Below are 26392 nucleotides of genomic sequence, written 5' to 3'. Positions count from 1 at the left end.
ACTCACAACACACCCCACCCTATACTCTCTAGACCGAGGCAACCATTAATTTACTTTCTATCTTTGTAGTTTTGTCTATTCAAGATAGTTGACATACACAGAATCATACGATATGGGGCCTTTTGTGACTTGTTCCTTTCATATAGCATGTTTTTAAGGTTTATTCACATTGCATCATGTATCAGTATTTCATTTCTTTTTATGGCCTAATAATGTTCCATCTTATAGATACATGAAATTTTATTTATCCATGCATCAGTTAATGGACATTTGTTTTTTTTTCCTACTTTTTACCTGTTATAAATAATGCTGCCCTGACCATACATGGACAAGTTTTTGTTTGGACATGTTTTTCAGTTCTCTTTGGTATATACCTAGGAGAATCGCCGGTCATATGGTAACTCTATCTTTAACCTTTTGAGGAACTGTCAGACTGTTTTTCAAAATGCCTTCTTTAGTTTACATTCCTACCACCAAAGCCTAAGGGTTTCAATTTTTCTATATCCTTGACAACATACCATTATCTGTCTTCTTGATTGTTGCCATCCTGATGGGCATGAAATCGTATTTCATTGTGGTTTTGATCTGCATTTTTCTGATACTTAATGATGTTGAATATTTTTCCATGTGCTTACTGGCCATTTGCATGTCTTATTTGAAGAAATATCTATTTAGCTCCTTTGCCCATTTTTAAATTGGGTTATTTCTGTTTTTATTATTCAATTTTTTAAAAGTACAGTTGATTTACAATGTTGTGCCAATCTCGGCTGTACAGCAAATGGACTCAGTTTTCATACATATATGCATTGTTTTTTAGTATTCTTTTCTATTATAGGTTATCCTATTACTCAGTTTTAAGAATTCTTTATATATTTCAGATATTAGTCCTTATCAGATAAATGTTTTGCAAATATTCTCTCCCATTCTATGGGGTGTTTTTTTCACTTTCTTGAGAGTGTGCTCTGAAGTACAAAAGTTTAATTTTAATGAAGGACAATTTATTTTTGTTGCTGTTGTTGTGCTTGTGCTTTTTGGTGTCATATCTAAGAAACCATTGCTAATCCAAGTTCATGAAGATATATGCTTTCCTTTAAGAGTTCTATGGTTTTAGTTTTTACATTTACGTCTATGATCCATTTTAAGGTAATTGTAATATATGTTGTAAAGTTCAGAACCCAAGTTCATTATTTTGCATATGGATAGCCAGTTGTCCCAGCACCATTTGTTGAAGGCTATGTTTTCCCCACTGAATTGTTTTCATACTCTTGATGGAAATCAACTGACCACACATGTGAGGGTTTATGTCTAGACTCTGAATTCTACTCCAGTGAACTATATGTCTACCTTATACATGCACCACACAGCCTTGATTACTACAGTCTTGTAGTGAGTTTTGAAAAGGGGAAGCATAACTGCTCCACCTCTGTTTTTCTTTTCCAATATTGGTTTGGCTATTCTGGGTTCCTTAAATCTTCATGTGAATTTTAGGAACAACTTGTCCATTTCTGCAAACTGTACAGTTGGAATTTTGATAGTGATTTTGTTGATTCTACACATCAAATTCAATCCATGAACATGGATTTCCATTTACTTATTTAGATCTTTAAAATTATCTTTTTATAATATTTTATAGTTTTCAGAGTATAAGAACAGCTTTCTTTCTGTTAAATTTATTCCTAAGTATTTTACTCTTTTGAATGCTAATGGAATCTTTGTCTCAATTGATTTTTTAATATTCTTTACCGTCTGTCAATCATTTTTAAAATATTTTATTTATTTGGCTGTGCCAGGTCTTGGCATGTGGTATCTAGTTCCCTGACCAGGGGCCTGACCCAGGCTCCCTGCATTGGGAGCACAGAGTCTTTGCTGCTGGACTACCAGAGAAGTCCCAGAAAGGCAACTGATTTTTGAATACTGACTTTGTATCCTGCAAACTTGCTAAACTTATATATTAGTTCTAATGCATTTTTAGTGGAATCCTTAGAATTCTCTGTATATACAGTCCTATCATTTGCAAACAGAGACATTTTTCATTCTTCTTTTCAACCTGGATACCCTTTATTTAATTTTCTTGCCAAATTGCTTGGGTAGCATCTCCAGTACAAGGTTGAATACAAGTGATCCTGATGGAAGTCTTTGTCTTCTTACTCATGTTAGTGGGAAAATATAATCTTTGGGAAAATATAAATCTTTTATGTTTAAAAATGACATTGATTCTGGATTTTTCATAGATGCCTTTATCAGGTTGAGGAAGCTCCCTTCTATTCCTACTTTGTTCAGTGTTTGCTGGAATTCAGTGGAGCATTTATGTGTTTATATTTAGGGATTGTAGGCTTCTTTTATTGTGAGGTCCTTGGTGAATTATTTTTTAAAATAATATGGCAAAAAAATCCACAAGAGTATTACGTCTTCTCTCTGTCTAAGCTACCTATCCTTAGCCACTCACTGTTACTAGTTCATATGACTGATTTACACACAGACACACACATATATATGTAATATTACTGGCTTTTTAAAAATAAATCTTTTGCATTCTTTAGAATTTATATTTTTATAAATAACTTTTAAAATTATAATCTGATACTCTGAGTATTCGGTTCAGTTCAGTCGCTCAGTCATGTCCGACTCTTTGCAACCCCATGAACAGCAGCATGCCAGGCCTCCCTGTCCATCACCAACTCCCAGAGTTCACTCAAACTCATGTCCATTGAGTTGGTGATGCCATCCAACCATCTCATCCTCTGTCATCCCCTTCTCCTCTGAGTATATGACACAATATATTCTCTATCAGATTGTAATAATAAAATAATTTAAATTTCTGTAGCAAAAAAGCCCAAACAAACCTCTCAAGCATGTATTCCACTTCTAGAAGTATAACTTGTGCAAGTGAAGCTCTCTGAGTCTCATCACTCAGAGAGCCTATCTGCGGCTTTGTCCTGAGGACTGACTGAGACAATGTTTGTCAGAAGGCTTGGGATGGTGTAGACTTAATCATATTATTGACATTTCACAAACTGCATATCACAGTATCCCTTTAAACAGAAAGCGGCTCTGCTGCATGTTAGATTGGCATATGACTTTTAAAAAATCCTCTGTTTTATAAAACTGAGTACTTCTGCATGTAATCTGTTTTTCAGAAGTTTTCTTTCAGTTCTTAAGTCCTTTTCTTTGGCCTAGATTCTGTGATTTGTTTCCTATTTTGGAAACTTGGAAAGTACCATGCAAATAAAGATATAGCCTTGCTAGTTAAAAATAAAATACTTAGTGTTTGCTGGTGAAGGAAAATATGATGCTATGTAGGTAAAACTGCATGATGAAAATCAGATTCACATTTCATAAGAACATTTCTGGAGAACTTTAGACTTGAAAAAGCAAGAGCCAAATGTTCCTCCCAAACGATAGTTTATAACTCTCACTGAAGTCAGAAGTAATTCTGAGGGTAGAATTTAAGCCAAGGGTTTTGAAAGCTGGGAGAAAGGAAAAAAAAAAAGCATAAATTTCCAAATCTTCTCAAAGTACTTAGATGGGAGGCAATTTGCAGCTAAGATCTTGAGAAATGTTTTTTTCCACTAGTGGGATACTATATTAGTAACACCTTGATACAATTTATTTTACCTTCCACAGAATGCTAATCAGGGTAGAATTTTGTCAAATAACCATTTAAGAGAGAAAAAAGTACACGTAGGACAATACCAGTTGGAATATGGGAATCCCCCAGGCTCCTCTTTCCATAGAATTCTCCAGGCATGAATACTGGAGTGAGTAACCATTCCCTTCTCCACGGGATCTTCTCAACCCAGGGACAAACCTGGGTCTCCTGCACTGCAGCCAGATTCTGTACCGTCTGAGCCTCCACGGAAGCCCCAATATGTGACAAGGAGTTGTTAAGGATTCCTTTACATAGAGTTCTCTAATGCAGTTCAGAAATTAAATACATCAATATGAGACTGAGATGAAACTTTTCTATTTCTCCTATTGCACTGAATTAAATTTGTACTCAATATTTATTGATAGCTTACTTAAAAATTCTTATTTTTTTTTCCTGCAGTCATTTCACAAGGTTACTTCTTTAATTTCCATTTGTTGACATAATGACAATTAAATTTTTTTAATTAAAATAAAAAATATCAACATACTGACATAATGGCAATTTTTAAAGTGACAATGTACAACTCTCATTATGATGTTCACGGGGATTCTCCATTGTCTTTGACAGAGCTAGGTATTTCAGGAGATGGTAATTGTTTGGTATCTTTCACTATTTGTCAGTGGTTGTTTAATAGACTGTTTCCAAAGTTGATCTTGGTCCGTAGTCTATTTTGGACAAGGGTGCTAGCCACAAAGGTCATATCTGCAAGTTGATACTTATCATTACACTATCTCTGACACAAAACAACACAGATACAAAGAGTAAACCCTTTGAGTAGGCTTTCTTTGAAAAACTTTTAAAGGTCATTTATGCCCCAGGTTAATAGTAACTCAGGCCAGGGGAGAAAATGTAGGGGTCTTTTTCTGCCCTATTGATTTGCTATAAAACCATACTCAAATTTTTACAAATAAATGTGCCAACCCAAATAAATACAATAAACTTATTTAAAGATAATTCTTGCCATTTAATTATCTATATAATTACCTGATTTGATTTGTACAACAAATCTCTAAGGCAGAGAGTCTTAGTCCATCTAATATAAAAGAAAATTGAGCAGTCATGGGTGGTAGAATTTCCTAAAGAAACAGCATTTACTGAGTACTTACTACGTCCCCAGTTATTTCATGTAATATCTCAAATAATTTTCAAAATAGTTGTGAGCCATAGGTTTTACATTCCCCCATTTGCACATAAGGAAAAGTTAGCTTGCCCAAAGTTAGCTAGCTGGCTAGTGGTGGAGGTAGGACTCAATGACGGAGTTAGTCCAAAGCTTTTTTCCTTTCTACCCCAGCTGTTTTGCTGATTATGACTGTTCAACATTGATTCAACATGGAATCAAAAACCACAATATAAGATATATAACAAAGCAGAACATTTAGAAAATCAAAACTCAAATACATTCTTGGAAATGGCAACCCACTCCAGTATCCTTGCCTGGAGAATCCCAGGGATGGGGGAGCCCGGTGGGCTACCGTCTATGGGGTCGCACAGAGTCAGACACAACTGAAGCGACTTGGCGGCAGCAGCAGCAGCGGCAACTGTGGCTCAGCTGGTAAGGAATCCATCTGGAATGGATCCCTGGGTTGGGAAGATGCCCTGGAGAAAGGCTACCCACTCCAGTATTCTGACCTGGAGAATTCCATGGACTGTAAAGTCCACGGGGTCACAGAGTCGGACATGACTGAGCGACTTTGACTTTCACTTTTCACAACTCAGTTCAGTTCAGTCACTCAGTTGTGTCTGACTCTTTGCGACCCCATAGACTGCAGCACACCAGGCTTCCCTGTCCATCACCAACTCCCGGAGTTTACTCAAACTCACGTCCATTGAGTCAGTGATGCCATCCAACCATCTCGTTCTCTGTCAGCCCCTTCTCCTCCCTCCTTCAATCTTTCCCAGCATCAGGGTCTTTTCCAGTGAGTCAGTTCTTTGTTTGCATCAGGTGGCCAATGGAGTTGCAAAGAGTTGGACAGGACTAAGCAACTTTCACAACTAGAATTTTACAAATCATATAGTGGTGTTACTTTTTGTGTAGTTTTTTTTTCTTTCTTCTTTTCTTTTTTAAAGTATTTACTTACTTGACTGTGCGAGGTCTTAGTTGTGGCATGCGGGATCTTTAGTTGCGGCATGTGGCATCTAGTTTCCTGACCAGGGATCAAACCTGTATTGGAGCCTGGAGGCTTAGCCAGCGGACCACCAGGGAAGTCCCTGCATAGGTAGTGTTAACTTGCTTTATCTTGTTTATGTTATAAAAAGAAAAAGAAATTATATGACCTGTACACATTCTTCTTACCAAAGGTATATTTGATTCCATTTGCATTTCACATCATTAGAGTAAATGGTTTATCATTTTTCTTCTTTCGCCTTCCTGAAGTGCTGCATATGTTAAGCTTGTTTGTGTGAAAGCATCCTAAGTCACTTTAGTCGTGTCTGGGACTCTTTGGGACCCTTTGGACTGTAGCCTGCCAGGCTCCTTGTCCATGGGATTCTCCACCAGGCAAGAATACTGGAGTGGTTGTCATGCGCTCCTCAAGCTTTGCTTTACTTGGACCTAAAAAGAAAGAAAAAAGAAAGAAAATTCTCAGGGCCAAAGAATCCTGTATAAAATCAAACACAATTGGAAAGCAAAGGGTAAATATTTATTTTTGTTTCTCAAGTTCACCTTCCTGAAGCCTGTTCTGTGACTTACTTTCAGTGATCTCTTTATTTCTTTTAATTCTAGAATTAGAGTTCATTTTCCTTATAGACTTACATAGTCTTTAAGGAAAATAAACTTTTTCAATCTCATATACATTTTATTAACCTTAACTAGGACGCAGTAGAAAATGAAAGGGATACTTTCATTAAAAAGGGAGGCATCAGGATGAATGAAAATCATGAGTTAAGAGACTTCTGTGAAGCAAAAGGCTTTCAATTTCTAATAAGAGTTATTAGGAAGATTTTCTTAGGCACACAGCCTCTCCACAATCTGATCACATCAAGCCCTGCTTTACATCCTCAGAGGCTCTTGTTGGCATTTTACAGCAGGTTTCTTAACCTTTTTGAACATGTGAATCTTTTAGAAATTAAATAATAATGATGACATTGCCATTTCTGAATGGGTATGTTAAATGAATTAACATCAATCTGGATAAAATCATCTCTATGTTTGGCTATATTAACATTGATTATTGAAGCATTAAAGACAATTTGATATGCTTCACAACAATTTTCATGAGATGAAGGCATTTTATGTATTTATTAAATAAAAAATAACAGTGATAAAAATGAACACTACTATAGCAACTATGTTACAGGTATCTTTCTATGTGCTTTCAACAGAACTAACACTTTGAATCCTCATGACAACCCTATGAATTAGTTGCTATTCTCTATTTTACGGGCAAGGAAACTGAGGTATTGCTAGGTTAAATAGCTTGTCTCAGGTTCTACAGTTGGAACCCATGCAATGTGGGGGTAGAACCAGTATTCTCCATCATGGGGCTGCCTAGTAAAATTTTCAGTGTTCTGGTGTGTCTCATTAATATGAGTTGGTGTAACTTAACCTTAGAATGAAAGCAATGTTGAAACATCTGCTATGTTTAAACCACCAGAGCAAAACACGATCCTTTCACAAATGTGTTCATCTCATTGCCACTATTTGCTTCACGCATCTACTGGATATATACTGGTACTGTGCTATGCAGTGCTTAGTTGCTCAGTCGACCCCACGGACTGCAGCCCACCAGGTTCCTCTGTACATGGGGATTCTCCAGGCAAGAACACTGGAGTGGGTTGCCATGCCCTCTTCCAGGGGGATATATACTGAAGCCCCCAAACTTATTAATATTTAAATATTTCATTTATTGTTTTTAACCAAGAAACTATATGCCATTGCTCCCTTTACTGTGAAACTCCTGAAGAAAGGTTACATCTAACTCCTACAACAAAGATTCTCAAAGCTTGATTCATGGACAATTTGCACCAGAATCCCTGATCAGTCTTCTTAGAAATGCCTATTCCTGGGCTCCAGCACAGATTTACTCATTCAGAGTCTTAGGGAGTGGAACCCACCAACTTGTGAGGACCACCTTTTTACCAGGTCCTTCTAGTTACCCTGCCTAGGTTGTCTACCCCCGCTTCTACATGCAGCACCTGGAGTTCCCCTGAATACAAGATGCTCTTTCACACCTCAGAGCCTGAACATGCTGTTTCCTGTGCTTCTTATGCTTCCTCCTCTTACTGTCTTCTGAACTCCCACTCCACTAAGATTTAGCTCAAAAGTCATCTCTGCAAGGTTTCCCTGGGCCCATCAGGCAAGAGTTAGGTGCTTCTTCCTCTGTACCCCAATGCGATTAAACTCATGCCTCCACCCTAAAATTACCCTGCAACTGGTCTGTGTACTCTATTACCTGGGGGGTCCCCTGAAGTCTCTGTACTACCCATCTTTGTAAACCATGAAAGATGATATCTGACATGGAGCAGTAGGGACTCTGAACTTGCTGCTTGAATGGACTCAATGCTACCAGATGACCGGGATTAAGTCCTGACAGTTCTGCAGTTCTTAATTCTACTGAGGTGGTATTATTATCATATACATCACATCTTTTAGAAAATAATTTTCTAGCAGGTGGGAAAAAGAAAACACTTTGATCATTTTTTTCTTCTTGCACATTTATTCCCTTTCATTCCCCCCTTTAAAAATGTTTTATATTTTGAAAAAAAATATATGTGTGCTTCTACAAAATTCAAAGGATCCAAGATAAGCCACCTCTTCAGCTATATCCTCCAACAGTTGAATTCCTTACAGCGAAGCAGTCATTATTAGTTTCTCGTGTATCCTTCCAGAATCCTTTTAGATACATATAGGCAAATAAGTATTATTTACCTATAATTATTTTGCACCTTGTTTTTTTAAACTTTGTGATCCTTCCATGTAAGTACATAAAAGCACCCTCTGCTTATTAACAAATGAATACTATTTGATTCTATGAATATACATATATATTTTTAAATAAATAAGACACCTCTTGATCGACATTTAGATTGTTAAGGTATTCTCTACCATCACTAATGCTACACTATGAAAGTGAAAGTGAAATTCACTCAGTTGTGTCCGACTGTTTTCGACCCCATGGACGAGTCCATGGAATTTTCCAGGCCAGAATACTGGAGTAGGTAGCCTTTCCCTTCTCCAGGGGATCTTCTCAACCCAGGGATCGAACCCAGGTCTCCCACATTGCAGGCGGATTCTTTACCAGCTGAGCCACAAGGGAAGACCAATGCTATACTATATGTACAGGTAATTTCACAAATGTGAATATATTCATAAGACAGATTTCTAGAAACAGAGTTGTAGGATTAATAGGTAGAGATAAGTTTTATCAAAATGGTTTTCATAAAGATTATGATTCCCAGGTGGTGCTAGTGGTAAAGAACCCGCCTGCCAACGCAAGTTAGACATAAGACATGTCTGTTTGATCCCTGGGTGGGAAGATCCTCTGGAGAAGGGAATGGCAATCCACTCTAATATTCTTGCCTGGAGAATCCCATGGACAGAGGAGCCTGATGGGCTACAGTTCATAGGATCACACAGAGTCGGACGTGACTGAAGTGACTTAGCATGGCATACCCATTTTCACTCCACTAGCAACAGATGAGAATGCGTATTTATATCCTGCCAATAGTGTTTTCTTTCCTGGTGGTGGTGGTGGTGGTTTAGTCGCTAAGTTGTGTCTGACTCTTGCGACCCCACGGACTGTAGCCTGCTAGGTTCCTCTATCCGTGGGATTCTCCAGGCAAGAATACTGAAGTGGGTTGCCATTTCCTTCTCCAGGAAATCTTCCTGACCCAGGAATTAAACCCAGGTCTCCTGCATTGCAGGCAGATTCTTTACTGACTGAGCTATGAGGGAAGCTAAAATGGAGAGTAAAGGAAACACTTTACGGAAGTGTAGGCACAACTACTGGCCTAACTCAAGAGTAAGAATTGTTTTTTGCAAAAAGTTAACACAGGTGTTTGCTCTATAGGCCTTCCCCAGGCAAGATGGCACTGGGGTATTTGCTACTGGTCTAGCCTCGATATTCTTTTAAAGTCTGGAAGGCTTAGTGAGTCTTTAGAATAATTTCTAATCTGTTCTAGAAGTGGAAGACATCCTATTCATTCTACAAATACTTACTGAGCATCTATCCTGCAGCAGGCATTGTTCTGATGGCTGAGGTATGAACAATAAACAAAATAGAATAAAGTCCCTGCTCACATTAAGATTGTAATGGGGGGAGGTAGGCAGATAATAGACACAATACACAGATCTGATGTATGGTATGTTAGTTTACAATAGGATCATGGGAAAAATAAAGAGAGAGGGAACAGGGAGTAACAAGAGTTACTTTTGTGAAGGGTGGTCATGGAAGGGCTCTCTGAGCAGGTGACATTTAAGCAAAGACCTGAAAGCAGTAAAGGAAGGATCTATAAGGCATCTAGGGAAAAGAGCAAAGACAGAAGTTGAGGGTGTGCCTGGTGCATCCTAGGAACACAAGGAACGATGCTGGTTGGGGCTCAATGAGCAAGGGGAAGAGACGAGGTCGAGGTATGGGGTTTGGGCAGTAGGCCTCATAGGAAAGTAGGAAAGCCATTGGAGAGTTCTAGAGAGTTACACTGAATTGTCTACTGAGAACAGACTGAGAAAAGGCAAAATGGATGAAGGCAGAACTAGTTATTAGACTTCCTTGACAACAGGTGAGAGATGAGATGGGTTAGACTGGGCCGGTTGCCATAGAGGTGTGGATGTGTTTGGACTGTGAGTCTATTCTGAAGGTGGAGCTAGCAAGATTTTGTTAGGTTGAATGTTGGATGTAAGAAAGAAAGAAAGTGAGAATGACTCCAGGGTTCTTGGCTTAAATGGAAGGATGGAATATCATTTACTAGGACAAGGAAAGAATACAGGTAAAGCATGTATTAGGGTGAATGGGAGTTGTAATTTGAGTTACCATGGTTACCACGGCTTTCTGTGGCTAGGGCTCTTAGATGGCAATGGTTCCAGATCAGATGAATAGCCCAGACCAGACCATGACTGTAATGTGTTCTTGGGAAAAAGGCTTGATTCCTTTGGAAAAAGGCTTGATTCCTTTGAAGGAATGTGTGCCCATGGGCACTGTTCTCTTGAAGCAAGCCTAATCCAAATTAGCTTTGCACTGGGATACTGCATTTAAGATTCTTAAATTTTCTCTTTCCCTTTGTGAACTACTTAATCAAAGGAATAGGCAAATGTGCATGCACACACACAACTAATAACCTTGAAAACAATTCAAAAACTTGATTTCTTGTCTATGGTATAACTAGCAGAATATGAACTCTGTATGAGAGGAGTCACTGTTTTCCCAAATTCAAAAACTCAATTTAATTTTTCATTTGTGGGTCTATGATGTCATTAAGACACCAGTTCCGAGATAATGCCAGTCTAGACTGGTACAGAACCCACACGAAGACAATCTCAAAAGTGCCTGATTGAAGAATCTAAACAGGAATTCACTGGACAAATAATCCAAAAGGAAGGAATGCACTTAAAAGAGTTGTGACTAAAGCACCTGGTAAAACGATATCCAAAAATCGAAATGAATATTTCAACAAACACATAAAAAGGTGAAGGAAAGCAAAACCAGTAAGTCATATAAGTGGAGAAAAGAAAAAAAAAGGAACAGAAACTAATACACAGGGATTACTTCAAAAGGCTAAAAAGAGTTTAGAGTCTGCGACCTCATGGACTGCAGCCCTCCAGGCTCCTCTGTCCAAGAGATTGTCCAGGCAAGAACTCTGTAGTGGGTAGCTATTCCCTTCTCCAGGGGACTTTTCCGACTCAGGGATCCAACGGGGGTCTCCTGCATTGCAGGCTGATTATTTACCGTCTGAGCCAGCAGGGAAGCCTGAAACAGATTAGGGGGAAGAAAATTTTTAAAGGTGTCCTTGAATGGGAGGCGAACTCTATACAAGTGTACAACGTCAGAGCACAGAGAGCAGCACTTTTCCCTAGCTAACAAGCAAGACCAGCGGGTACCTCAGAAAGAAAACAACCAACTGCTAGTAGAGAGTAGCTAAGGGAATCCAAAAGCAAGCAAAGTGGTGGCCAGACTGGGTGACTCAGAGGCATGACTCAAACGCGACACTGGGGGTGTCAGCTCCCGGAGGCCGGGGGCGCGGCGTCAAACACATTTTAGGAAAGTACCAGGCGCGTGGAGGGCGACAGGAAACCTCCCCGGGGAGCGGCCTAGGGCTCCTCCTGCCCTCGAGTCTGACCTCTTACCATCCGCACCAGGAGGAGTTTCTAATCTCCAGGTTTCCCCTTCTTTTAGAATCCGCCCCTCCACCACCCCCACTTTCCTTCCACAAAGCGTCACGCGGCGTGTGTGTGCGAGACGTCGGGCCCCTCCCAGCCGCCCTCCGCCCTGCGCTCCCCGCCACGCGCCCCCCAGCCCCGCCTCCTCGGCGAGCCGCTCCTTCCCACCCCGCCCGCCGCCCGGGCACGCGCGGCACGAACGGCGCCGGGAGCTGCACTAGACAAACACCTGTCCCGCCTGGGCCCCGCGAGATTTGGGGCAAAAGCATAGACAACAGTGGGCGCGTTCTCGCGAGGTTTAGGAAATTTCCCACGGCCCGTGTTGTGTCTGAATCGAGTAGTGGAAGGCGGTGGGAAGGAGGTGTAGCGTGAGACCGGGCTGCCCGCATTGGACACATGCGCAGTGCCGCTCGCGCGTGCCGCGCCAATCCTGCAGCGCCTTCAGCAGGTTTCGGGCTGTGGATTCCAGTTCTCCGGGTTTTGGGGCTCCCTGCGGGAGGCAGTGCTGGATCTGGGAATCTCTAGGAATTGAAAGGGCAAAGCGGGGAGGGGGGAAGAAAAGGGTGCTGCAGGCTGGGAGGACGGGTAGGGTTCGAGTCCTGCACCTTTCTTGTATGCCCAGACGGGCCAAATTTGCTCGGGGGCTTCCCGGTTTAGGTCGCCTGAGATACACTTCGGGCAGCGAGCTGCGTCCTCCACTGTGCCAGGCCCTTGGGAGGACCTTGTCAGAGTCTGTCCCCATATACCACCCGGGTTCACAGACGTCTTGGGTCTGCGATGAGGTCCTGGGGAGGTTTATGCGACAGGTAGCTCCCTGCCCAGGCAGAACCTCTGAGTTATGTGCTGGCTGGGGCAGTGGTGGCTTTCAATTACAGTACACTTTTCACCTCTGGAGAAAGCTTCGCAGCGCTTCGGCGTCTGTATGCAAGGTGGACACAGTAGTGGTGACTTTGCCAGAGGCCTTGGCCTGACCTTATTTCACACCCAAGGAGAAGAAAGCTAAGGCAATAGAGTTCAACCTCAAAAAAGTTTTTCATTTACAGAGCTCTGGTGGCTACCCAGGGGGTCGAATGAACTAAGTTCCTGGTTTGTTACTCCTCCGAACTCCAGGCATCTTTGTAGCTCCAGTACCTAACGCTGACATTACCATAAAGAAGGCGTCCAATGAACGTGTGAATGAATGAAAAGGGCTGGGAACTAAAGGGAGCGGGAAGCCACTTGGAAAACACCCATTTGAGGAGGTGTTTCATCTGGGCCTGTGAAACGCGGCAGATTTTCCCAGGACCCCTCCTCTCTACCCTGGGCTCCGCCTCCTGACCCCTCCATTCCCCGTCCCCTTGTAATCCCCTCCGGTTTTCCTCAGTCTCCACGTACGTCCCTCAGGGCGCGTCCCAAAACCCGGATAACCGGAGCGCTCCCCATGGACCAGATGGAGGGTTCGCCTGCGGAGGAGCCGCCTGCGCATGCTCCATCGCTTGGGTAGGTTTCCAGGGAAGGCAGCGAGCTGGATCCCCTAAGCTGTTGGCGGCGCGAGGCGTCTGGCTCTTTGCGGCTGCTGCGAGGGGAAAAGGAGCGCGGGGGCTGGGTGGAATCGAGGAGTGAGGAAAAAGGGAAGGGGCGGGGGAGAGGGACCAGGGAAGGCGTCGGGGGAATCTCGCGAGGGTTGGAGTTTTGGCGAGAGTTTGTGGAAGATGGCGCCTGTTGTGACAGGGTAAGTCTTGGGGAATCCGAGCGCAGGGAACCGGGAAAGTTGCGGGCGTCCAGCAGCCCGCGGCGGGCGGCGGGTTCGAGGGCCGCGGCACGCTTGGCGTCCGGGAGCCGCGGGGGCGGTGTCGCGTGCGCCGGGCGCGGCGGCGGCGGCGTGTGGTCGTGCGCTGCCCGCTCTGCGCCGCCGTGGCTCGGGCTCCGGCGCGTGAGGGCGGGCGGCGGCGGCGGCGAGGCCGGCGGGTGCGGGTGTGAGTGCGGCCGGGAGCGCGGGGCCCGCGGGCGCCGTGCCCGCCGCGCGCCTTCCGCGCCGCCGATCGCCGGCCCTCCCTCCCAGCCCGGCGCAGCTTTGTTCCTCGGGGCCGTCGCCGCGGTCTCGCCGGGCCGATGCCCCCAGTCCCGTGCGCTTTGTCTTTACCCGCTGCCCCCCGCTACTCTCTGCCCCCGGCCCTTTGTTTCGCCGCCCTGGGCGCTTTGTCCGACCCGTCGCGCCCCGCATCCTTTCTCCTCTCCTCCCCTCAGCTGGCCTTTCTCCCGGACCCCTTTGTTGTCCCCCTCTCTATTCGGTAGCTGAGTGACCTGCCTCAGCCCAGGCACTAGATTTCTTTCAATTTTGGTTGCTTTCTTTCGAGCGTTTCCCTCTCACCTTTCTGCTTGGTCCGTGATTACCCCCGGAGGCTTTGTCTCCCCCATCCAGTGGCTTATTTGCTTGGCACCCCCTTCACCTCCCATCGTCGGTTGATTTATCCACTACCCACGGTGTTTGTCCGCTGGACTGTCTCAGCCCCGGGGACTCCATCTGGTGTTTCTACGAGAAGACAGACCCTACGGTTTGTTGTTGTTTTTGTGGGTCTCAAAGCTGCGTGGGGATACTTAGTTTCTTCCTCGGCGCTCCTCCTCTCCGGCACCCTTTTCTCTCGGGATTGTGTGCACACCTCCCTACCATCCCTTTCTCTCGGGATTACAGTGTCTGCAGTTTTCTTCGCGGTCTCTTTGGGCGCCTGGTTGTTTTGCTTGGAAAAAGTATCACTGGAAAAAGACCTTGGTCTCTTGATTATTGCCGCCCCCCCGCCCCCCATCCGCGCCGCTAGGTTTCTGACGGCCTAGGCCAAGGACGGCTGTTGTAGCTTTGCGTCTGGATTAGCTGAGGGTGTTGTAGAGGCGCAAGGTGTATTTTTCTGTTGACGTGTGAGAATACTTTCAGTTTTCATGTTGGATATTCATTTGGTGTGTGCGTAGCAGTTGAGTGCATTTTGGTGTTGAAAAACTTGTGAATGCTGGGGTGGAGAATTTCAGCATTTTCAAGATTCTAGATTTAGAGTTCAGTTATTTTACCAGAAACTCCTACTTTGCGGGGAAAAAGGGAATTTTGCTGCTTGGGAATTTGATACAACTGTTTTACCTTTTCTTAGATTTTAGATAGTTTACAGTTATATGCTTTTGCCTCTAGATTTATGACAGCCCTTCTGCCTCATCTTTGAAGTTGAAATGAGGAAAGCGCTTAAGAGTGCTATTTGGGTTGATGAATACTGCTTGTAGAATCTTGTGGAATGCATTCATCAAATGCAGTTAAAAGACATTTAAGTGATAATCTTTAAGGTAAAAGGGCTTCTAGTGTTAAAAGAGCTTTAATTTGTTCAGAGTGCTTACTGTTATGGAAATATTAAAAGCTTGGAGTTTTCTGTGGGAGTTGGGGGAAGATGGTCTGGTGTACTTAAATGTTGCCTAAATATTCTGGTGCTGAAATAATAGGTATTAGATTTTGCATTGTTACTAGACTGAATATACAGTTCTGGACACTGACCCCCCTCCCCCCCCAACCTACTAGTTGATCATTACTTTAGAAGATATGTTATCTATAAAGTCATTTGGAGTGTCTTTTCATTTATAAACCAGGAGAAGTGCTACTAGTAGAGGATATACAAGTGTGAGGAATATTGGTGCTGTGGAAAGCATTTTTTTTTAAGGCCATGATTAGAATTAGTTTGAATTAGTTTAATTTTAATTAATTGAAAATCACCTTTCATTATTGATACTAGAGGCTTGTGTGAAAATTTGCAGTCTGGGTTCCATGAGTGCATAACACCAACAATCATTTCGTCTTCCTTATTTGTTCCTAGTGCGAACTCATTCTTTGGAAGGTAAAATCTTGAGCACACACTGTTGTTTCTGACTGTAAGCAAAGTATGAAGTGTATTAATGGAAGGTATTTTGCTCTGACTTGTGCAGATAAGAATGAGAACATCATAAAAGCAACTTTAAAAGATCAAGTTGTGTTTTTTGTTTTTAAATTGTGTAAGACCTTTATTTTGTGACCAAATAAAACAGCACTTTTATTAAATTACATCAAACAGCAGCATATTTAGAAACATATAGCATGAGTTGTGATTGGGAAACTTTCATTCAGATTATTGACTATTAAAGCTTTAAATTTATTGTGCATGCAAATTGCAGATGGGTCTGTAGAGTATATTTTCAGGAAAAAGTATGAGAGACTCACTCAGAGTATTTTCACAACTATTCTAACATACGGTTTTTAAATAAGTTTAAAACTTACCTGTTGTTCTATACCAGCAGATTTTTATCAGTATCTTAAGTGGCTAAGATAAAAAATAATTTGGGGAGAGGAGGAAGCCACTCTTGACAGCTATAATTCATTAAATAATCTTTGCCACTCTTGATGGACAAAGTATTAGGGGGAAATTGGTGTTTGAAAGTTCTTGCAAATCTTAATTGTGGTATTCGGTCATTTTAAAAGATGTATTTTAGGAACCTAGGACTTGGCTTTAAAACATTATTTTATATTTTGCTTCCTCCTAATACGAAATCTCATGTTATTTCAACTAGGGGCAGTATTTTCTCATGGATTGACTAAAAGTTGTTATTTTTGGCATCTGGCTTTGTGATTATTTCCAAGTTACTCTGCTTCCCCTGGGCCAATTTCCTAACTATGTAGTAAAATGGGAATTGTAGTAACTTGCCACATCTGCACAGGACTGCTGTGCCTTAGGATTTGCAGAAAGCATCTTTGGATGAAAGGTGTGGCTAAAAATCTAGGAATTCTTACTGAAATAAGCTGATGTGAAGTATGTCATATTTTATAGAAAATTACATAGAAGGTTATGAACTAAGTTCTTGGGAAGTCACAGTGGTGATAGTGGGATGAAAAACCCCTGAATATGTACTATAGTTTGGGTAGTAAAATCAATACTTTTTTTTTTTTTTTAAAGGGACATGGATAAGTAAAACAGATTACAAGGTGGTGTGTGTGTGTGTTGTGTAAGAGACTGAAGATCTGTCAGACTCAGATGTAATAACGCATTTAAAATTGTGGGATGCTTTTCCTCTGTTGATTTGTTTTCCGCACATGGTAATTTTTTAAAATGGTAGCACAAAACGTTTTCATTAGACTCTAGGCCAGAATGTTAATAGTAACAACTAATTTTCAGTATAACTGATATATTTTTTAACACTTTGTCATTTACTCTCAATATTTTCCAACAAGCAGGACCTTAATTTTGGACTTGACATTTGGCCTAGGAAAGTCTTTTGCATTTGGGAGACACTGTAGATATTTATTGAACAAACAAAACCTGTTGCTTCTCTGTTCCTGGTAGATGATGTCATGTCCGATTAGTTCTGCAATCCAGGTGTTCTTTCTAAAACTAACCCTTTACATTGTAATTTTCTCTTCTGAAAAACTCTTGAATCTGTCTCTTTCATCCTCACTGCCACAGTTCGTGCTGTCATCGTTCTCACCTATCTTACTATAGACATTGCAGCTTTCTCTTTCTGCTTGTGGACTCACCCTCTGTGTCCAACTTCCACATAGTCTTTCTGGAGTGAATCTGATCACTTCACTCCTTAGTTTAAAAACCTTTCAATGGCTCCCCCTAGCAGCTTTTGTTAAGAGAGGCAGCAGAGTGCAGAGTTTATGAGCTCACTTTTAGGATTTAATCTGAACTGGGTTCCTAATTTGTCTTTGCCACAACCTCAGTAAGATTGACAAGCGATTTCACCTCTCCTTGCCTCCTCCGTGAGTTGCAAGGTAATTATTTTTAGCTCAGTGGGTTGCTGTGAAAAGTAAATGCAATAAAACATTTTAGGATACTTGATACAAAGCAGGTGCTGAAAAAAATGTTAGGATGGCATGTAGGGGCCTCTATAATTATTTCATTTACCTTTTCTTCAGTGAGACTGTTTGCCTTTCTGTCCCTTCATAGTCAATTCTCCAGCCATATTTAAGAATTTGGAGTTCCTTGCTTGGGCTCAATCAGCAGTTTAATATATCCATGTGCTTGACAAGTGCTGGTGTTAGTAGATTTGGGTCTGAGGATATTCTAACTGGATTCACCAGGCTGGGTTCAGTGCCTCTGCATGTATTCATGCAGAACCAGGTGTAATTCACTTGGAAGTGTCATAACACAATTTTTTTTCTTAATATATTCTTATACTCAAAAGAGTGTCTAGAACATGATGGGGGCTTCAGTAAAAAGTTTTTTGGACAAAGGACTTGGAGGACTTTGAAGTCTTGATACAACATGGTTCGTGTAAGCAGAATTTCATGTGTACAGGGAATATGTTGATTGCATAAGGAACTTAGCTGCTGAAATACCCAAAGGAATTGATATTTTCAGCTGAAGGCAGCCCATATAGCTCCTGAGAATATTGCAGTACAATTCTTAGGCAAAAGCTCCTTTGGATTATTAGAAAATAGTGTATTGTTTGTACAAACTGACAGGCTTAAATATCGTATTTTGTTTTTTTTTGTGTAGTTGACTATTCAGTGTTTCTCACAAGGTTACATCGTTTTTAAGTGTTTTAAATACTTCTTAGATGCGTAGGGACATATATTAAACCTTAAGACTCTGTAGACTGCTTTTTTGGGGATCCATGTCTTTGAACCAAGTAAGTTGATAATCTTCAGGAAAATTCAGGCTTTGTAGACAAATTACTCACAGATAATTTCTCCAAGCTTCAGATTCTACCTCTATAAAATAACGAATGATATTTTTGTTGTATTTATCGGTGAGGCACACTGACTATCAAGTAAGGTAAAATATGTGTCAGATAAAACAGTGTATGTGTAAGTGATTTGTAAATCGTAAAGTTCTGTGTACAAATACTTTAATTATAGTAATCAGTTTCTTTTGGTAACCTTTTGCAGTCAGGATTCAAGATGGACCTTTTTATCTTGCAACCTGTGGTTTGTGGGTCATGTTTTAGAAAGGAGCAGTGTATTTAGTGTAGAGCACCGCAGCCCTTGAAATATGTTCCTTGGCATTTTGAGCAGACATATTTGGTACATTAATGCTTGACCATGCATGTTGTTACGGAGTAATCCCCAACTTTTGGGGGTCTGCTTCTAGGCACTCTAGTCTCTGCTTGGACAGCCATAATGATGAAGGAATGTTGAATGTCCAATTGCTAGCATCTCTCAGACACCCTGCCCACAGTTCTGGATGCCCTGTAGGCCTGGCACAACATCATGATATCATTTACGCTTCATTAGGCCTGCTCCTGCTTCAGGAGGTGAAATGATATCCTGATGGTGTGAAAAGGGTAATGCATTTCCTGCACACAGTTTACTACTGGGGAAAAAACAAGTATTGGGGGCACTGTGGCTTGGTTTGTATAATTGGTTGTAGTTACTTACCTGTATAAATGTTTGTGTATGTTTGTTATGTTTAGACAATGCAGAGTGATAAGCATGACAACTTTTCAGTCAGGTTGTAAGTTCATGACAGTTTTGGGAATATTGAAATTATTTAAGTTTACAAAAGCAAAAAGAAATGACTGCTTCTTAGGTATCCTAAGTGGCAAAAGCCTTGCAGTGAAAATGCTGCACTAGTTGGATGTGAGATGGAATACACTAGAAAATCAAGTTAACCCCTTTAAATTCCCCACCCATGCTTTGTTTTCTATATTCAATATATTTAATTTAGCCCTAGAACTAATGTTTTTTGTGTATGTGTTAATTAGAGTTATAAATGGATAAGAATTTTGTCTAAGTTTGTATAACTAGGAAAAATGTTTATTTCTTTGAAATGAAAGTTGCTCAGTCATGTCTGACTGTTTGCGACCCCATAGACTATACAGTCCATGGAATTCTCCAGGCCAGAATACTGGAGTGGGTAGCCTTTCCCTTCTCCAGGGGATCTGCCCAACCCAGGGATTGAACCCAGGTCTCCCACATTGCAGGCGGATTCTTTACCAGATGAACCACAAGGGAAACCCAAGAATACTGGAGTGGGTAGCCTATCCCTTCTCCAGCGGATTTTCCCGACCCAGGAATGCAACCAGGGTCTCCTGCGTTGCAGGCGGATTCTTTGCCAACTAAGTTATGAGGGAAGCACAGCTTTATGCAATTGCTTTATGAAACCCTATTTTTTTTTTTATTACATGATAAAGATTGTGTTATATAACTGCAATATTAGTTGCCTTATAAAATAGGGAATCGGTGTTACAGGTATTTTTTATTATTATAAATGAATTCTTTTGTAAACGGGTATATTCTCTTTTTAGAAAAGTGCTGCTGCTTTAAGATCTTGCTTTATTTTTCCAGCGTACTTTTTATTTTGGCTGTGCTGCATGGCTTGTGGGATCTTAGATCCCCCATCAGGGATCAAACCTGTTTCTCAGCAGTGCAAGTGCTGAGTCCTCTAACAACTGGACCAGAGAATTGCTTTTTTTTTTTTTCCTTTTTTCTTTTTTAAATGGAACTTTTTTTAAAGGGTAGTTTTAGGTTCACGGGGGAGCCTTGTGGGCTGCCGTCTATGGGGTCTCACAGAGTCGGACACAACTGGTGTGATTTAGCAGCAGTTAGCAGTTGGGTTCACAGCAAAATTGAGGGGAATATTTTCCGTGTACTTCTTGCCCCCACACAAATCACCTCTATTATCAGTATCCCCCAATAGAGTGATATATTTGTTATACTTGATGAATTTACATTGACATGTTATATCTCCCCAAATCCAGAGTTTACAGTGGGGTTCACTGTACATTGGGGTACATTCTGTAGGTTTGGACAAGTGTGTGTGTGTGTGTGTGCGTGCATGCATGCTCAGTCATGTCCAACTCTGCGACCCCATGGATTGTAGCTTGTCAGGCTCCTCTGTCCATGAGATTATCCCACAGGGATTCTGGAGTGTATTGCTATTTCCTCATCCAGGGGATCTTCCCAGCCCAGGGATTGAACCTGCATCTCCTGTGGCTCCTGCATTGGCAGGCAGATTCTTTACCACTGAGCCACCTGGGAAGCCCTTGGACAAATATATCTACAAATGTGTCTCCCATGTAGTAGCACAGAGTAGTTTCACTGCCCTGTAAGATCCTTTGGGCCCTGCCTGTCCATTTCTCTCTCCGTCCCTTATCCCATCACGGAAACCCCTGAACTTTTTATTGTCTCCATAGTGTCCAGCATACTTTTTCAAATCATTTAACTTTTGGTTTGAATATGAGGAAATTTTTCATGCAAAAAATTATATAGTTCTGTACATAGCTCCTGATCTACCCACTAACTGGAGAAAGTGAAAGTCACTCTGTTGTGTCTGACTATTTGTGGCCCCATGGAATATACAGTCCATGGAGTTCTACAGGCCAGGATACTGGAGTGGGTAGCCTTTCCCTTCTCCAGAGGGTCTACTGAAACCTAGCTAACTGAGTATTTACAAATGGGAAAGTCTGAGTGAGGTGAACAGGTGTAAGAGCATCTACAGAACTGAGAGTCTGTTTTCACCAGCTTTTAAGTAAATACAGAGTATTTTTGCATACTTTTGTAACATTTGACATAATATTGTAACAGACATCTTTCTGCAAGTATGTAAATATATCTGTATTATTTTTTTTCTCTGTATCTAATCTGTCAGCAAGCTTCATGAGAACTGGATCAGTATTTTACTTATGTTGCCTAATTGTGGAGCAACTGCTCTTGGCTAGTTTGTACAATACTTGCTGGATGAACAGGACTTGAGTGGATTTAATAAAATATAATCCTTGCCACTAGGTGGCACTTAGTTTAAGTGATAAATAAAGCTGACGCTCAGCTAGATTGGTTTTTCTATGCAGAGCCCATTGATAAAATGACCCCCTGGATTCATTCATGTTCAGCTCTCTGCCAGTTTTGGACTGTACTTTCTCAAGTGGGATATGAAACATATAGCAAATAGAAACCTAACTTAGAGTGTTGAAAAACAGAAAGTATAATGGCATTAGAGTTTGTCCTGTGGAAAGAAGCTGAAGTGAAGCTTAGTGAAATTGACAGGTGATCAAATTTCCCACTGCTGAGTGTATTTAAAGCGAAGTCTTACATTTTAGCCCTTGTTTTTTGTTAATAATTTGTGGATCATTTTAAAGAAGATTGGGAATTAGTTTCTTGGATTTAATGAAAGATGATGGAGAAGTGTGGTCTGTAGGGATACTGGACTATGATTCTATATCCTCTTATTTAAATTCTGGTACGTTGTCCTCTTGTTGTTGTGGAATAACATATAGAAAGTACCTGCATCCTGTGTGACAAAAATTGTTAAATTCATTAGATTCAGGAAACTTCAGATCTGGAAAAGACTTTGTTAATCATATGTTCTAAAGTAATTACTCACTGAAATGTAGACACAGATTAAATAATTTACCCGTAGCTAATGGCTGAGACACATTGAGTATCTGAGCTGAGACTAGTGCAGGGAGAGATTTATGCTGGTCTTTTATTCTTTTGTGTTTATACCACTCTGCTGCCTTTTGAAGTTACGTGCACTTTGTTTTTTAAAATACTTTTCTTCCCCTATTTTTGTGGGCTCAGATGAAGAATACAAGTCTCGCAGCCCCAGGCCTGGGAGTGCTGCTGCCAGTTTGCTTGACTCTAAGCCTTTCCCCTTTGCTGTTTCCCTGTTCTTTATCTTGTACTGTATTTTGACTGACCAAGGTGGCCACATCCTTGTTCTCACTGCACATCTCCTCAGTCACTCTGCGTTAGTTGCCCCTATGCAAGAACTGCCTGGTTCACTTAACTCCTGGTTCACTCCAGTCTCTGCTTCTTGCCTCCTTAGCTTCTTAGTTCTGCCACTTGGCACTAAATTGCACCTGACTATTTCCAAAACTTCTGGAAGAGAAAATGGCAGAAGAGGAGATAGAGAAAAAAGAAGACTGTCATAGGGAAGGAGGCCACAACTTGAAATTGTATACTGAAAGATGAGCTTGTTTATAAATTTGATGATTTTCATACAGTGATTTTTCTAATGTATTTATGACAAGATAATAATATTTACTCTCTTGACTGCTCAGATGCTAGGTTGTGTCCAACTCCTGCAACCCCACAGACTGTTGTAGCCTGCCAGGCTCCTCTGTTCATGGAATTCTCTATGCAAGAATACTGGAGTGGGTAGCCATTTCCTTCTCCAGGGGATCTTCTCTACCCAGGGATCGAACCTGGGTCTTCTGCATTACAGGCAGATTCTTTACCATCTGAGCCACCAGGGAAGCCCCTCTTGACTGTGGAATTCATTAAATCTGTTGTCTATCATCTCTTCTTATCCAAATGACAAGGAAGTAAATTAAATCCATTTCAGCATTCCAAAGATAGTAGGGATAGTTTTGGTTTGGTGGTTTACTTGTAGCTTATAGTAATGAGTGTCATTATTTGATTTAAATGCATAGTGCTGAATTAATGGGAGTTGTTGCTTCACTGTTGGGGAAAAAAAACAAACCCTACACAGTTATAGCTTTCAAAGATTATTTATTTCACAATTATCGATAAACAAGTCACGTTTCATTCTGGCTTTCCTCTGTGCTACAGTGTGATGGGTACATTTTAATACAGACTTTAGTGGCATGTTAGTCCTTTAAACTTTCTTAGCTGTAAGTCCTTGACGTTGTCAGTTGGAAAATTAAATCTTTTAAATTACATTAGAATTTAAATTCATATAGTAGCTTAGGTGTGCTGTTGCTTTATTTTTTCATTTCATTTTACCCTGTTTCTACAGCTATTTCAGAGAAGTGACTATCTTGATGTGCAAGTTTTTCTTAAGGGCTAGTTAATGTCATCTGTAAACACTCATCTTGATTATTTCTCTTGTTGGAAAAATAATATGTTTGTTATAAGAAATTCAAAAGTTACTTGAATATATCATGTAAAGTGAGCCACTGTAGTCTTCCAGTAGGAAATTAGCTACTGTTATCAACTGGGAGCATATTCTTAAACTTTGTTTTAAATGGAAATGTTAACGTTCTATATTTAAAATGTCCTTAGTTTAGCAACCACATTTTTTTTTTTTTTAAAGCAAACAAAATATTTAAGGGGATTAGGGAACTGACATTTTGGTTGAATGTCTCCTGAGACCGCAACTACACTGTGAAGGGAGATGGTATCTCCATTTCATAGATAAGTCTGAGGGTCAGGGATTTAGTGATTTAACCCAGGCTCACACAGCTTTCCTTCTTCCTTGCCACTGCCCTGCCCTGTACTCAGAGAGCTTCTGTTTATCTCTCCACCTAAATGTTAATCATTTGAAAGCTTCCAAGCTCTCTAATAGATGGCAAGACAGTCCCAGATATAAGTAAGTCTAATACGAGGCTTAGGAGATTATTATATCCTTCTCTATTACAATACTTCAAAAATAAACCTTTATTTTTGACTAGTGTTTGAACTCAAAAGGTTCTCTGAAGTAGCATCATTTGTCTATAAGTAAAAATTTAAAAATAATCTTGTCGGATACTCCTGGGATAAAGTTAAATCAGTTAAATCCTCTTTCCTCAATTTGTGTTTTTAGTTTTTATCCATCATCTTACTCCTTTTCCGCCTAGAGACCAATTTTCAGGTCATTTAATTATTTTGTATACACATTGTATGACTTTGGACAATTTATATAATTGTGTTGTAACTTAAGTTTCCCCAATTGTAAAATGGGGAGTATATCTCAGAATTCTTGTGAGGATTCATGCATGTATGCAAACAGGCTGCCAGACTTGGCTGTTCTCTGAGAATTACTTGCTGCTGATTTCCTTTCATACATTTCTTTCAAGTCACTGCTTTACCACTTATTTTTATATCCTTCTTTTTGTTACATGTTAAAATCTGATTTTTCATCCCAGACCGTCAATAAATAACCCTTCACCTGGCTCCCAAAACCTGGTTTTATTTTTCTGCATCCTTTGTTTTTTGTTGACCATGATGTCTTTGTTCTTGACTGTTAAGACACTATGTTAACCTCTTGAACATTCCATCTTTTCTACCTATTCCGTCTTTAGTCTTAAATATTGTGGTTTGCAGTCTTTTTCTTTCCTTGCTTTATCTATTCTTTGACTTTATATTTGTATCATTGCCTCAGATGTTTATATCTGTATTTCTAAAACTACTACTAGTTGTTCTGTAGGCCAGCCAAATTTGTTTTTTCCTACCACCTAGACCTGTTATAGCATCCTATAAAATAGGCTTGTTATTTAGTCGCTAAGTTGAGTCTGACTCTTTTGCAACCCCGTGGAATGTAGCCCTCTGTCCATGGGATTTCCCAGGCAAGAATACTGGAGTAGGTTGCTATTTCCTTCTCCAGGGAGTCGTTCCAAACCCAGGGATCAAACCCAAGTGTCCTGTGTCTCCTCATTGCAGGTGGCTTCTTTTACCACTGAGCTGTTTCATGTTCTGGGCTCTCCTTTCCTTGCTCACTGCCATCGTTTTATTCTCCAGGCCGGTTTCGTCTCCTGGTTGGACCACTGTCATAGTCTTGTCAGCTCCTTCCCCCGCACCCCCAAATTGCTTCTGTCTTTAATCTGTGGCTTTTGGTAGCTCATTATTGTACACCTGTTAGTATTGGGAGTTTGTGGGGTTACCTTGTAACCTATTTTTTTTCTTAACGTTGTCCACATATTTTGATTTTGTTGTCCGGGTGCTTTTTATGTGGAAAGGCTGAAAAACTAAGCTGGTGCCACCACCATCCTAAAATCCTGTCTTGAGCTTTTTAAAAAGAATCATTTAGACAAATACATATTCCTTGTAAACAAAGATCAATATAGTAAAGTGAATAAGATAGTTCCACTGCACATCTAAAATCCCAACTCCCAGAGATATGCACTGCTTACAGTGGGGTGAGTATACTTTCAAACTTAAGGGCAAACTCTCTGCTTGTGCCTTAGATCCCTTGCCTTCTCAGCTACTCTATGACATTGGCTAGCTCTCTGGCCTTCCCACTGGTCTCAGTTTTTACCGTTTTAGTGAAGCGTTCTTGACGATATACAAACATGCTGCTTTTTCTCATCTGGACTCCCCACTCCCCACTAGTTCCTATTTCTCTATTTCCCTTTGAAACAAACTTTGAACGAGGAGTTCTTTCTATCTCCAGTTACTCTTACTCCATTTCCCCTAAACCTTTTTTTAAGCCAGGCTTTTGCCTGGACCACGTCAGCAAAATTGTTCTTATCATAGTAGCCAGTTCCCTCCATACAGGTGAATGTGCAGGCCCCCCTTGACTTGACTTGATCAGTGGCATTTGATATCTTCTTCAAACTTTTTTTTTCTTTGACTTCTAGGATACCACACTTCTGGTTTCCCACCTCACTGGCACTTTTTTTTTTTTTTTAATCTCCTTTATAGTGCTTTTCATTTTACTGCATTTATCCTACTTTTTATTCCACATTTTGTTCTCTTTCCCTGTTTTATTTTACTCACTGGCATGTATCACCTTCTAACAATGTGTGTTATTCGCTTTTTGCTTTATTTCTCTTCCCCACTGGAATATAGT

The 26392-nt window shown here is 40.9% G+C and overlaps 1 protein-coding gene and 1 long non-coding RNA gene across 23 annotated transcripts in view; one reads left to right on the top strand and one right to left on the bottom strand.

Moving 5' to 3' along the window:
- The window catches only part of LOC147370865 (uncharacterized), a 34372-nt gene extending 19882 nt beyond the window's left edge, over positions 1 to 14490 (bottom strand). Inside the window, exons 1-4 of one of the 5 annotated variants that reach the window (XR_015165514.1) lie at positions 14311 to 14490; positions 11384 to 11550; positions 5943 to 6200; positions 5728 to 5857 (exon numbers count right to left, since the gene is read on the bottom strand). This is a non-coding gene — a long non-coding RNA (uncharacterized LOC147370865). Of the gene's footprint in view, positions 1 to 5727; positions 5858 to 5942; positions 6201 to 11383; positions 11551 to 11920; positions 12132 to 14310 lie in introns of those variants that run through there. The other 4 variants (XR_015165511.1, XR_015165512.1, XR_015165510.1 and 1 more) reach the window with 4 other exon arrangements.
- Positions 1 to 26392, top strand: part of RBPJ (recombination signal binding protein for immunoglobulin kappa J region) — a 242818-nt gene that overhangs the window by 114238 nt on the left and 102188 nt on the right. For 2 of the 18 annotated variants that reach the window (XM_086406229.1, XM_086406230.1), the window contains exon 1: positions 13637 to 13671. The exons of 8 other annotated variants lie outside the window; for them this stretch is intronic. In XM_086406229.1, the coding sequence (XP_086262355.1) occupies positions 13652 to 13671 (20 nt within the window). In that variant the 5' untranslated portion in view covers positions 13637 to 13651. Of the gene's footprint in view, positions 1 to 12080; positions 12409 to 12440; positions 13440 to 13636; positions 14495 to 26392 lie in introns of those variants that run through there. 8 more of the 18 variants (XM_086406224.1, XM_086406234.1, XM_086406223.1 and 5 more) reach the window with 8 other exon arrangements.

This window comes from Bos grunniens, chromosome 6, assembly GCF_055505025.1.
Source record: "Bos grunniens cultivar Pamir isolate PY7600 chromosome 6, Bosgru_T2T1.0, whole genome shotgun sequence".
In the NCBI taxonomy this organism is placed as follows: domain Eukaryota; kingdom Metazoa; phylum Chordata; class Mammalia; order Artiodactyla; family Bovidae; genus Bos; species Bos grunniens.
The sequence above is the reverse complement of the archived record's forward strand: the minus strand, read 5'-3'. Positions and strand labels throughout refer to the sequence as shown.